This window comes from Labeo rohita, chromosome 3, assembly GCF_022985175.1.
Source record: "Labeo rohita strain BAU-BD-2019 chromosome 3, IGBB_LRoh.1.0, whole genome shotgun sequence".
Lineage (NCBI taxonomy): Eukaryota > Metazoa > Chordata > Actinopteri > Cypriniformes > Cyprinidae > Labeo > Labeo rohita.
In genome coordinates this window covers 25,008,617-25,021,446 of record NC_066871.1, presented here as the reverse complement: position 1 = coordinate 25,021,446, position 12,830 = coordinate 25,008,617, and the positions used below count along the sequence as shown (strand labels likewise).

Below are 12,830 nucleotides of genomic sequence, written 5' to 3'. Positions count from 1 at the left end.
CCCCCCAACCCCCCAAAGATGAAGTATGAATCCTTTCTGTAACTATGCCCCGATTCTGTACCTAAGCTATGTAACTACCACGGCCTTGTAACTACCCCTTTAAAGTCTTATATTGACCCCGTTAGCCTGTATTTTCCTACCCTCAATTATAACTACCTGTACGACCCTTCAATCCACTTTGTAACCTTCCCTTCCCAACAAAAACACACAAAGTTCAAGAACTTCCTGCATCTTCTGACTGAATGGCAATTTCAAATGAAATATAAACAGCTTAAACCAGTACCAAACTACGTTCCTGAAAGAACTACCCAGTTTTTGCCAAATACCCTGACCTTTATTTTTACAGTCCGTCAGCACACAGCTCACTGAACGACAGGAACTCGTCATAAACTCAAGTGACTTCAGAGATGAGAGGAATAATTTTTCTAGATGTGTAATGGAATACAAGAGGGAAATGCAAAAGAGACCTCAATGTGTAAATACTGGAAAGCATCATGGACTGCAGAGAGAGAAATACGAGTGAATACTTGAGGATTATCAAATAAGTGGTCCGGATTTCTTGGCAATCTAGGACAACCCAATGTCCAATAACATTTCAACTCATTATTAAGTAAATATGTAAAAGAACATTCAACAAAACTGACTTAAAAAGCTCTAAATCACTTCAGCTATTTGCAGCTATCCATTTTCAGCCTCAGTGAGATGTGTGCTGACTAGCTCTGCTAATTTCCCTTTGGGATTAAGAATGAGGTTAACAGCTAAACCGAAGCCTTCGATTGGACGAGGTTTGAGAGAGATGGACGTCCCAGTCGCCTTGTATGTAAATCATCACTCTGTGTTCTCTGTGTGGTTAAGTATTAAGAAATAAACATGTTTATGTGCTGAATACTTCTGCCGTCAGTGCCATAATTTGTTGAAATGCTGTCAGGATTTAATGGTCAGCGTTGCCAGGTTTTCACATCAAAATCCACCCAATTGCTACTCAAAACTAGCCCAATGGGGCCTTGAGGTGGATCCCCCAGTAAAAATTGCATCCTGGGGGTAAAATACACATTCTTCACATACATTGATAGTGTTGCCATAAAAAAAGCATAATTCCGAGACTGAGGACGTGAACAGCTCCGAGTAGAACGTCACATGTTGTCATCTGGAAATTACGGTAATTACGATATGGTGTGAACGCAGCATAAATATAACGTTATTGGCGTCACTTCAACCTGCAGACATGAAAAACAAGTGTTAAAGTAGCTCAATTCCATGGAAAACCATGGACTTGGCAACACTGTTCATGGTATTTTTCTTTAAATAAAAGGTAGAGCAATACATTTTACACATTTTATCAACGTAAAATCTCGTCTGACTGGAGCGGTGCTTTACATTTCCGGTCTGTGGTGTTTCTAGTCAAATTAACATTTTCAAGCCGATAATATAACGCTACACCTTCGCACATTTTTACACGTAGTTATAACGTTACTGAAAAAGTTTCAGTGCAGTCTACCTTTTTTTTTTTTTTTTACCCGCTTTAACATGGAATTTCTATGGAAGTAGAATCCTTAATGGCGCCGTTCATCGGTTTCTCAGAAAAACGTGGATTGATTATAATGGCGCTGTTGAATGCTTGAATCTGATTGGCTGACGAACGTTCTGGAAAAGTAGTTCCAGGCAGGTCTTGTCTCATTTCTCCCGCTCTCTCTCCCTTACAAACGCACACACATAGTACAGACACAGATGTGCACAGAAACATGTTAGCGTTTCTTCGACGATTTTATTAGTCAAATAGTTTAGCAACTTAAAAGCTACATTTCATTTCTCACTATTTACGGTGGTTTTCTTGAAGATGATAAACTTCGCTATTAGAAAACGCTGGTGCCAAACGATGTTGAAAGACTCAAAGAGGTAATTCACTCACGCTTAATCGCTCTCCTTGTAATAGTTTTATTATTAACTGCATTAGTGCTATCAAAGGCTCAAGCCTCTGTTTCTAAGGCTAAAATGACGTTTTATCTGACGAATGTCTTTACATCATCTGAACAATATTTGAGGTGTGGTAACCGTAGTAAAAGCGGAATAATTGACGACCACCTCGTGCATGCATTATTTTCTAATAATTCAACGGCCTATGGTCATTTATTCCTTACTAAAAATGTTTTAGTGAAAAATACACTACCATTTTTTTTTGAAGGAAAGTAATACCTTTATTCCTGGGACACACGGCTCAATACTGAGCTGAAATAAAATAAATTTATAATGTTACAAAAGATTTCTTTTTCAAATAAGCACTGATCTTTTGAACTTTATATTTATCAAGGAATCCTGAAAAAAAAAACAGCTTTCACAAAAGATTAAGCTGTAAAAATGATTTTCAACATTGATAAAGGTTTCCTGAACAGCAAATCAGCATATTATAATGAATTCTGATGGATCATGAGTTTTGAAATCATTGTAAGATATTCCTTTTTATAATATATTAAAATAGAATCCAAATATATCAAATGTATATTTGACTAAATGCAGCCTTAATGTGCATGAGGCACATTTTTCAAGCATTTAAAAATCTTTGCAAACCCAAACTTAGATATGGTTTACAGAAAATAACGCATACAAAGACTACTGAACAAAGGAATAATTTATTTGTATAGTAAGGCGCCCTTTGGTCAACTGAGTTCCAACCACTAGAAAAAGACAAAGCATTACTGGGATATTCAAGTTAGTTTTCAGAGCATGCTGGCCCTTTATCATTCATTATTGCTTTCGTTTTGAGTCATGATTAATTAGTGTTTTTTTTTACAGAGTGCATCAAGATGACACATGTCCACATGAAAAATTGGAGGTAAAAATGTAAACAACATCTTTCGAGTGGATGTAAACGCCTCAAGTAAAATATCTTAAGAGTAGTGCATGACCTACCAACCTACCAAAGATTAGCAATGAACTGAATATCTGTGAAGATTAAACATTTGCAAAGAAAGCAATAAGAAAACCATTACATTCAAGATAGCTTGACCAACAACTGGATTTTAGGGAATCCAAACCAATGCAATTACCTTGTCAATATAAGATAACGTTTTCTGTTTTGTTTTTTGGTCACTTTATGGCTTGAGCAGAGCAGCGTTCTCTCTATGAGGAGCAGATGAAGCTGCAGAAGCTGTATGTTACAATGAGTGCATGAGTGTTACATGAAGGGTTTCAAGCATAGATCCAGTGCTCACTGCACTCTTCCCAGCAGAACAACTCGTCATGCTTGAACCACAGTGAAATCTCCCTCTGAGCACTTTGAACTGAATCACTGCCATGAATCACATTCCTGCACAACAAGGAAAACAATTTAACAAGCATTCATGTAAATACAGTTATAGATATATTCATGCAACTCAGTCCAGTCTAGGAAAAATACTAAAAATCTATACAGTGAAAAACGTTTACTTCGAATCAGTTTTCTAATGCTACGTTTAAGCAAATTTAACATGAAATTTGGTATTTCTTCAAAAACTAACCTGCCCACTTCAACGCAATAGTCTCCTCTGATGGTGCCTGGGAGAGAGTCTGCTGGGTTTGTCTCTCCAAGCATCTTTCTGGCGGTCTTCACCACATCCAGCCCTTGCCATACCTGAATAAAAACAAACACAAGTGCAATGCACCATTACAAGTCTTTAGATGCAAAAATCGTAGCAGCATAAATGCAGAACTCATATTTTGGACCAATATGTAGGCACTGTGTTCCCTACCATTGCAACGATGGGTCCAGAGCTCATGTATTTGACCAAGCCGTTGTAGAAAGGCTTCTCCCTCAGATCCCAGTAGTGCTGCCTGAGCTGCTCTTCTGATGCCTACAGGCATAAATACATACATATATTATTACAAACGATATATTCTCTTGGTGAATTTCATTTGAAAGATGCCCCAGTGGAGCTCTCACCTGCAGGAGCTTCATGCCGACCAGTTTGAATCCCTTGCGTTCAAAGCGGCGGATGATTTCACCCACCAGTTTGCGCTGAACTCCGTCTGGCTTGACTGCGATGAACGTGCGCTCGTTTGTGCCAGTCCATCCTGCAATGAATATAAGAAATTAAACTCTTTCCTTGTGACTCTCAAAGCTATTGAAAGTGATGTAGGATGATTTTGAAGTTGGGGAAGAAAACGAGATGGGAGTTTTTCAACATACCCTAACTGTACTGACCGTATTGAACCAGAAAAAAACAGAGTTCACACAGATGTAGACAAGAAGAGGATAGAAGAGGAGGTTAAAAAGGATATAAATTGTCAATTTGTTTAAAAAAACAGGTTGTTTTGTTAGATAAGACCCTTCTTCCTCGGCTGGGAACCATTTGAAGCTGCATTTAAACTGCATTTTGTAAGTTCAAACTTGGGGGCACCATTGAAGTCCATTATATGGAGAACATTCCTGAAATGTTTTCCTCAAGAAACATAATTTCCTGTCGACTGAAGAAAGAAAGACATGATGGATGACAAGAGGATGAGTAAATTATCTGTAAATTTTTGTTCTGGAAGTGAACTTCTCCTTTAACACTGTTGCCACAGGTTGTTTTTCATGTCTGCGTGTTGAAGACAATAACATAACGTAATATTTAGCCCCTGGAATGCTAATTTTACCATGGAAACCCCACCAAAAAACTACTTTTGGGCTAGTTTTGAGTAGCAAGTGGGTGGGTTTTGTTGTGAAAATCTGGCAACCCTGACTCCGGCGTTTTCGACCCTTGAAAACAAAGACTTACAAAACGCTGCAGACCCTGTTTTAGACTCTGGGGTTGCGTTTTAGGCCTTGTCCACACTAAAGCTACGTCATTCACACTAGCATTTTCAAGCGACCTGGATGTGTCAGTGAATGGTGAGATCTTCCTAAATAAAATGACACAGCCTCAGTGTAAACGGACCAAAAGAAGGACCAAACGACAGTGTGGCTAACCACATTCGATCTGTGTATCCTTGACGACCATGTAAACCAGGGGTGCTCATCCCTGTTCCTGGAGGTCTACCTTCCTGCAGAGTTCAGCTCCAACCCTGATCAAACACAACTGAACCAACTAATTAGGATCTGAAGGAGCGCTTGATAAACAGGTGTGTTTGATCAGGCTTGGAACTAAACTCTGCAGGAAGGTAGATCTCTAAGAACAGGGTTGGGCACCCCTGATGCATCATGCATAACATCATGCTCATTATGAATGGTCTGACATGCGTTTTCATTTATGTCGTGTGGACGGAGACCATTTCTAAAATGCAGTGAAAATGGCAGTTTAGACATGGATCGTTTTCATTTTAAAATGAAAACATACTAGTGTAAACAGGGCCTCAGAGTAATCATGTCATCTCCATAAGAACACTATGACAGGCCAATTTGGACCAAACTGGACTTCATTCGTTAGCTTGTTCTTTGTGCTCATACCTATAATCTTCATTCTGTGTTCACACAGAGCACATAACTGGTAATTTACTGGTAATGTTACAACTTTTCATACTGTTAAATTGCTAGAATGAATTTATCAGTGTTTTTCGAAAAGGTCCTGTTCACACATTATCTCTTAACAGAAATTTACCAGTAAAGGCTACATGTGTGACAGGGGCTTATGTGTGGTATTCTAATTTATTGCACACCTCACATAATGTGCAGATTTGATTGGTCAGTCACAGCATTTATGTTTATTATTAGTGACTGTTTCTTACATAACTGTTCTTGCACTCTCTCTGAGATCTATATAAAACAGCAATTTAAACTTTAACATTATGTCAGTTCCATATATAATAATTTCGAGTTCGAGTATTCGAGTAATAAGCCTGAAATTATTTGCTTAAAGCCATTCATTAGATACAAAGTTTATTTTGACTGACTACATCATCCCCAACAAAACATATCTTGCAGATATATTATAATAAGCTATATAAATGCTTAACATTTACAAAAAAAAAGTCTAAATAAAAATACACATTATTAGAACACAAACCGTTATGAAAGCAGCATATGCCCTATTAATACCAAAGCAATAAACCTCTTAGTGCTCGCCACCTGTCTGTATAGGTCACATATAAACCGACGCACTCAGAACGCAGGTTTATGCCCAAATCAAATGCATTATTTTTTATTTACATACAGATAAATGTTATTATATTTTTTATAAAAACCCATATAGAATAGTAAATATGATACTAGCGCGATCTCGTTCAGTTCGTGGTCAGTGCAATACAGTGTGACTGAAATGGCTTGAGGTGTATTACTAATAGCAGGTGTTCTTCTGCATACCTGATTCAATAATCCTGGCGTGTTTTGCCGCTAAATCCGCGAACTCTTTTGTGTCAGACAACGACCTTTTAGAACCCATTATATGTGCAGCAGTCTGGCGCGGTTCAGCACACCAACTGACCAATCACGGGTCAGCATTGCGCAGGCAAATACTTAAGAACCAATCACAGGAACGCAAACCGCACTATTAATAGGATCAAGCTTAGAATGTACAGAGAACGCGTTTGAAAACCTGTTTTCTTATTTCTTAAAGGTTATGAATGTTCAGGTTTTTGGAACATTAAATATTATTCGGCAGCAGAGTAGACTGGGACCCAAGACACATTTCTAGGTGGTAACCTACTTATGTAGATAAATGACGTGAATGGGCCGCATGTGTTAAAGCAAAATGCTTGCATTGCAATGCATGCTGCTGTAACTGAGCACGCTTTAGCTCTGAAACATAGTAGTGTTACCTAAAACTCGGCAGTTTGGGCGCACATACGTACGACAGTAAATTGTACATCTGAACAGTCAGGCTAGCAAACAATAACTCACAGGATGTAGTAAAATGAGGCTCAGGCATGAGGACTGCTGGAGTCGTTCCATCACTTCAAACTCAGTCAGCACATAAACGGCTAACATTAATCTGCGGCACTACTCACCAGTCTTGAAGACGTTCGCAAATATCGTTAAGCAAAGTATGATCATCTTAGCAGTCCAAGGCGCACGGACTGCCTCAAGAGTTTTCGGAAGAAAGAGAGGGAGGAGACGCGTGCGCGCGCTGATGAGTGTCGCTAGGTGACATGCGCGTGCGTGTCTCATTTTGCATGTCTGCACTAGTTAGGCAACATCTTGAAAACAACCCTGTATCATGCATGTTGAAAAAACCTCGGAAGCAGCTAACTTCTTTGTTTAACCCTTCATATATCAACACACTATGAAGTATCAAAAAACAAGAAGAAACTATACTGTAAAGTATTACAAATAAAGTCCATGTTATCATGTTTTTATTGTGTTTTATTGTGTTAATTAGTCAAACAGTTAGTTAAACAACCCAACTGCAGTTTGATTAATATTACTTCGAATGCAAAATGTAAAAAAAAAAAAACAGGATTTTTGAACATTTTAAAAAACGGAGTTATCTGTTTTTGCAAATGAACTCTTCATATACAGTGGAGATCAAAATTAGAGAACAATCTACAATTTCCTAAATTTCAAGGTCACAGCTTAGTCCTATTTGAAGTTATTCTAATAGGAGTAGAAGGGCAGTTTTTTGAAGCATATTTTATACATTAGCTGTATTCTGAAGCACAATAAATGCAATATTTGAAAAATAACTTAGAGAACACTTACAGATCCCACCAAGTTATTGGTGTTAATTGGTGCTAATTTCCTTATTTATATGACAAACCTTATATAACTGGCGGCATTCCTCCCAATTTTCACTGGGATTGCAAGTTGGCGGGTTGCTGACTAAAACCCTGCGACAGGAGGTTGTCCAGATGAAGGCCAAAGGGATGACCCTTTCAGCCACTGCAAGAGAAGTTGTTCATTCTAAATCTCTGATTTCTCAAATATTGCCATTTACAGTGACACTAATTCATTCAATTCCCCCCAAAAAGCTAAGACACGAAAAGACAGGATAATGCAGAGACTCTCAATAGGGAATTGCTCGCCAGTTCAGCTCTGAACCATATTAACGGTCTGTCTCTGAATGTTTATGAGAAGTCGGACTGAAAGTGCACTCTGCAGTGACCAAGCCTTTCATCAGCAGAAAGAATCAAAAGGTTTGGTTTAACTTTGCTGAGGAGCATGTTCTGTGGAAAGAGGAGAACTGCTACAAAGTTGAGAGCAAGTTTAATTTTTTGGGGGTCTGATGGAAAAACATTATGTTCGGTGTCAAATTGAGGCAAGACTGAAGCCCAAGTAAATAAAGTTGTTAGTGAAAGAGGAAGTGAAATAGTTTGAGGGATGTTTTCTGCAGCAGGATTTGGGCCTCTTGTACAGATACATGGCAGGGTGAATACAAATGTTTAGCAATATGCAGTTCATGCAAGACAATGCCCCAGTCACACTCCAAAAAGGGAGAAGCTGTTCTTGAAGCAAAAAAAAAAAATGAAATATTGAATTGGTGTGCCAGAGTCCTGATCTAAACTCGACTGAAAATCTTTGGAAAATCCTTGCCGACAAAGTTATGCATAAGAGAACTCCCTACAGTTAACCAAACTATGGAAGAGAGTGGAAGAAGAGTGGACCAAGATCACACCACCACAGTTTGAGAAAGTAGTGATGTCCTGCGGCTGCAGGGTCACAGAAGGTCATTCAAAGCAAGGGCCTCTACACTTCCTACTGATTTCTGACAGCTGTAACCCTCCAAAATTTTAGGTAGAACCCCTTTTTTGTGCTCCAGTGGTTACTGATCTCTAATTTTGATCACTGTGTTTTACACAAACTAAAGGTTTTTATTGAAATGCCTTTGATATGTTGTCAAAGAGCAGTGTTATACCTACGGCTAATATTTCTTAAAATTCTGAGCAATGAAGATAAACAAAAGTTTAGTAAAAATCAAGTGTTTTTAGATTGTTCTCTAATTTTGATCTCCACTGTACATATATATGTATGGTATGTGTTTTTTGTCCAATTATTCTCAATTGTGGTTTTCACTAAATTTTCATGACGAGATCATGAAATTTGACTTTGACATTAGGCATAATTGTATGACAATGAAGTCAAATTTAGACCAAATTCAGTTGACCCATTTTTATTCTATATCTGCAAATAATGCATACAACTTCATATTTAACTCACATATTGTACAGAATATCACACAGATATTAACCTGACGACAAAAAAGCAGTCTTCCCACAGAGGATTATCCTTTTGGGTTTGGTCACATGTCCAAAGATATCTCCCTTTTCCCCTGTCATCATTAGCCACAGGATCACAGGAAGATAGCTGAAAACATAAGGCTACATTTTGTCTTACCAAAACATAGCATTAAAACACAGACCAGTCTTTAACCACAAAGCAGTGCCTATAAAGTTAGGAACAAAAGAAAAAGTTCCTATTAAGAGCACTGCAACTCAGATCTCCTCACCATGACTTTAACCCCTCTGAAGTGGACCTAAGCATCAGACAGGTGTACCCTCATGTTTCTTCTTCTCATCCTGACTCCTGAAGTACTCATAGTTAAGCAGGACATCCCGTTTTAATGGCAGAGTGGGCTCTGGGACAGTGCTGACATTCACACCCAGCTGCTTGGCTTGCTGGGCCAGGATCATGGCACGCAGGAGAGGCGGGTATCGCACATAACGCACAGGAGGCTCAGGAACGGGTTCACAGCGTTTGAAGACCTCTTCTTCATGTTTGGGCACCAGTCGCCAGTCGTGGTACATCACCTTATCCACCTCACGCTCTTCAGGCTCCTCTTTACCTGAAACACACATCCAAACAATGTTTCACAGTGAGGTTGCTGACTTTATATTTATTTGATACAAACTTTGTATAATTCTACTCAAAATGTAAAATGATGTTATTCATTACTGTTCAAAAGTTTGTGGTTAGGATTTTTTTTTCTAATTAGTTTGAAAGAAGTCTCTTATGCTTACCGAAGATGCATTTATTTGATCAAAAATACATTAAAAACAGTAGTAGTGTGAAATATCTGTACAATTTAAAATGATTGTTTACTTGTAATATATACCTGTGATCAAAGCTAAATTTTCAGCATTTCTCCAGTCTTCAGTGTCACATGACCCTTCAGAAATCAATTTAATATGCTAATTTGCTGCTTATGTAACATTTCTCATTATCAATTTTCATTCTTTGATGAAAAGAACAGCATTTATTTTCAATATAAACTTTTGTAACATTATAAAGGTCTGTCATTTTTTATTAATTTAATGCATTCTATGCATTTAATGCATAAAGTATATGCTTCCTTCACAGAAAAAAAAAAATCTCACCAACCCCAAACTTCTGAACAGCAAACCATGACTGCAAATAACAGAACTGTCACCTGCTCGAATATTATCTGTACAAATACACCACTGTAACTATTGAGCTTCCTATAAATAAAATATTATAAAACAGGACTGTCACAATTACACCACTAGAGGCCAGTATTAAAAAGTTATAGTCAAATCATTAGTCTTGCGTCTATTCATTAAGCAGAAGCTGTTATCCAGAATGACTTATCATAAATGTATTAGCAGTATCACAATGGCAAAATCGCTAGTGTAGAAGTGATACAGCAAAACAAAAGAGGAAAGAGATTTTAAGGAACTAACTTTCATTAAAAACAAATGCTACTATTTATGGTTGTGGATTAGTTAGGTGTTCACAGAAACCTCTTTTCTCACCTTTAAATGTTCGAATGCCCCAGGCTTTCCCATGATCCATGTTCTAAAGAAGAAAACACAATAATTTTCACAATTATTTTCGTTGCATGGATTAAAATAATCACAGCTAGAACAATGCAGAACACATAAAAACAAATAGGACGTACCTCTGCTGTATAATCCACCTTGACTTTTGTTATTTTCCAGTAGCATGGCTCCGTATGCTCATCCAGCCATGACTTGCGTGTAAAGAGTCGACCCACACCAAACATGCGCATACCAGACAGTAACGTAAAGAGGCGCGTTTCTCTCTGCACATCCTTCCAAGCCAACACTGGCAGCTTTTTGCCGGTGAAGGGTCGTGTCATGGTTTCGTAGTCTAGCGCATAGCGCTGAGAGTCCTGGGGTTGATTCTTCAGCTCCCGGTAGGCCCGGATTTTCCGTGCCATCTCGGCTATAAGCCTCAGACGCTTTTTCTTTACCATTCTGCCTGGATGGTCAATAAAGAAATTACAAAAATTAATGTAAACAATGCCACTAAACCAAACAAAACTCGCTGATTTATTGCTGCTGAAAATGGTCAATTATCGCCATGTTTTGGGCTGTACTCATCGGTAGGACCAGGAAAAACATCTGGAGTACTATAGAGTGACAAAACAAATCAAGGAGAAGAGTGCAAAAAACTGTGGTTGTGGTTGGCCAAACTGAATCAGGATTATCAGGGCAAGAATCTTGACAACATTCGGGTTTGTTATCTTCATTTCCAGTCAGGCAGGTAAAATATTAGGCTAATATCTTAATTAATACTGATCGTATATATCTTTACCACCCATTAACAAAATATTGCGCCCTTTCCTGCTTACTATGTCCTTCTCTATATGATTTAGCAGCTTCAACACGGTTTTTTATATAGTTTAGACAGCGTAAATTAGCAGTACAACGTATTCAGTAGTATATGAACCATGCAATCCATGCTATCGTTTACATCCGAGTGTTGCCAGTATGGCTGCGCATCCGGGCAACTGACCAAGGGTAAATGACATAATTGCAAACCCTCTATGGAAGTCAATGGCTTGGCTACCATCAACTGTTTGGTTACCATCATTCTTCAAAATATCTCCTCATGTTCAACATGCAAAAGAAACTCATACAGGTTTGGCACAACTTGAGAGGTAGTAAATGATGACAAAATTTTAATTTTTAGTGAACTGTCCCTTTAAAGTACAAAAGCTGCAAATAAAATCAAACCATGCTGAAAATACAACTGGAAATGAAAGAAATAAAATACATTTGAAAAAGCTAATACAAAATAAAAACATTATCATTAGTAATCTAAGACTGTAACTGAAAACTGTCTATTATCACGTATAAATATGGTATTATATTAAGTATTATATGAAAAATACGATGCATAATGCACTATTATATGGACATGTCTTTATGTATTTCGCACAAAAACACTTTGAAGTCCTCAAACCTCACCTGAACTTGACTTATAAATGATCAGAAATTATAAGTTTACTTTTAAATGAACACATTACGACAAGGGTTTTAAGGCATATTTAAAAGGAGACTCAAGTATATAAAGAGATGTAGCTGACTCCATTCATCTGTCTACTGATGACAACACACGACACAGGCAGCGTTATGTGCTTATTTGTAAACGTAGCGTAATGTAAATGTAAACATACATCAAATACAAACATCTGAACAGTAACTTTTTTTTTTTTTTTAAAAACGGACCAGCTAAACATCAGCTGCACAGTCTTGGCACACATGCTTCACGTGTTACAGCTCGTTGAATCGTAGGATATTAGACATTAAACAGGTGAAGACGAAATATTACAACCAAAGCGGACAGAAGAATAGCGAATGAAATAAATAAAAATAAGCGCGCATTTCAACCCCATTTTTCTGTCAGTGACAGTTTTCTTACCTGTCTGTTTGACTTGACCTCCACAAATACGTCACGCCTTCTGCTGTTCGTCAGTGAAATCGGTCCGTGCGATTCGCGCCTGCGTATTCTGGTTCCGTTTAGAGGGAGCATTCAACCCACTGGTCTATAGATAGATCTATCTATCTATCTATCTATCTATCTATCTATCTATCTATCTATCTATCTATCTATCTATATATATATACATATACATATATATATATAATTCTCTATTATAGATCAGTGGTTCAACCTCACAACTGCTTAGTACAGTTGAGGTCAAAAGTTTACATACATCTTGCAGAATCTGCAATTTTAC

At 37.8% G+C, this 12,830-nt stretch overlaps 2 protein-coding genes across 3 annotated transcripts; both read right to left on the bottom strand.

Annotated features, from left to right (window-relative positions):
• Positions 1–2,608: 2,608 nt before the first annotated feature.
• On the bottom strand, positions 2,609–7,045 carry nme3 (NME/NM23 nucleoside diphosphate kinase 3). 2 transcript variants are annotated; one of them, XM_051106893.1, is made up of 5 exons: positions 6,898–7,045; positions 3,917–4,047; positions 3,726–3,827; positions 3,495–3,607; positions 2,609–3,304 (listed from the first exon to the last, which is right to left on the bottom strand). In XM_051106893.1, the coding sequence occupies exons 1-5, from the start codon at positions 6,941–6,943 to the stop codon at positions 3,187–3,189; spliced, it is 510 nt and encodes a 169-aa protein (XP_050962850.1). In that variant the 5' UTR covers positions 6,944–7,045; the 3' UTR covers positions 2,609–3,186. The 2 variants fall into 2 exon arrangements, with proteins under 2 accessions (XP_050962850.1, XP_050962849.1); XM_051106892.1 differs by lacking the exon at positions 6,898–7,045 and adding an exon at positions 6,254–6,379.
• A 1,935-nt stretch (positions 7,046–8,980) lies between these two features.
• Positions 8,981–12,599, bottom strand: mrps34 (mitochondrial ribosomal protein S34). The gene is made up of 4 exons (XM_051106875.1): positions 12,512–12,599; positions 10,743–11,065; positions 10,597–10,639; positions 8,981–9,668 (listed from the first exon to the last, which is right to left on the bottom strand). Exons 2-4 carry the CDS (start codon positions 11,058–11,060, stop codon positions 9,367–9,369), a joined length of 663 nt encoding a protein of 220 aa, XP_050962832.1. The 5' UTR covers positions 11,061–11,065; positions 12,512–12,599; the 3' UTR covers positions 8,981–9,366.
• Positions 12,600–12,830: the final 231 nt, after the last annotated feature.

Bases quoted from the DNA above. Each gene is read 5' to 3' on its own strand.
- nme3 (XM_051106892.1), bottom strand. From the start codon at position 6,332: ATGGGTTCTAAAAGGTCGTTGTCTGACACAAAAGAGTTCGCGGATTTA. The intron at 3,828-3,916 runs GTGAGAGCTCCA...TTATGCCTGTAG, and splicing joins TCGGCATGAAGCTCCTGCAG to GCATCAGAAGAGCAGCTCAG. The intron at 3,305-3,494 runs GTTAGTTTTTGA...CTTGTTGTGCAG, and splicing joins TATTGCGTTGAAGTGGGCAG to GAATGTGATTCATGGCAGTG.
- mrps34 (XM_051106875.1), bottom strand. From the start codon at position 11,060: ATGGTAAAGAAAAAGCGTCTGAGGCTTATAGCCGAGATGGCACGGAAA. The intron at 10,640-10,742 runs GTACGTCCTATT...TTTCTTCTTTAG, and splicing joins AGGTGGATTATACAGCAGAG to AACATGGATCATGGGAAAGC. The intron at 9,669-10,596 runs GTGAGAAAAGAG...TGTGTGTTTCAG, and splicing joins GGGCATTCGAACATTTAAAG to GTAAAGAGGAGCCTGAAGAG.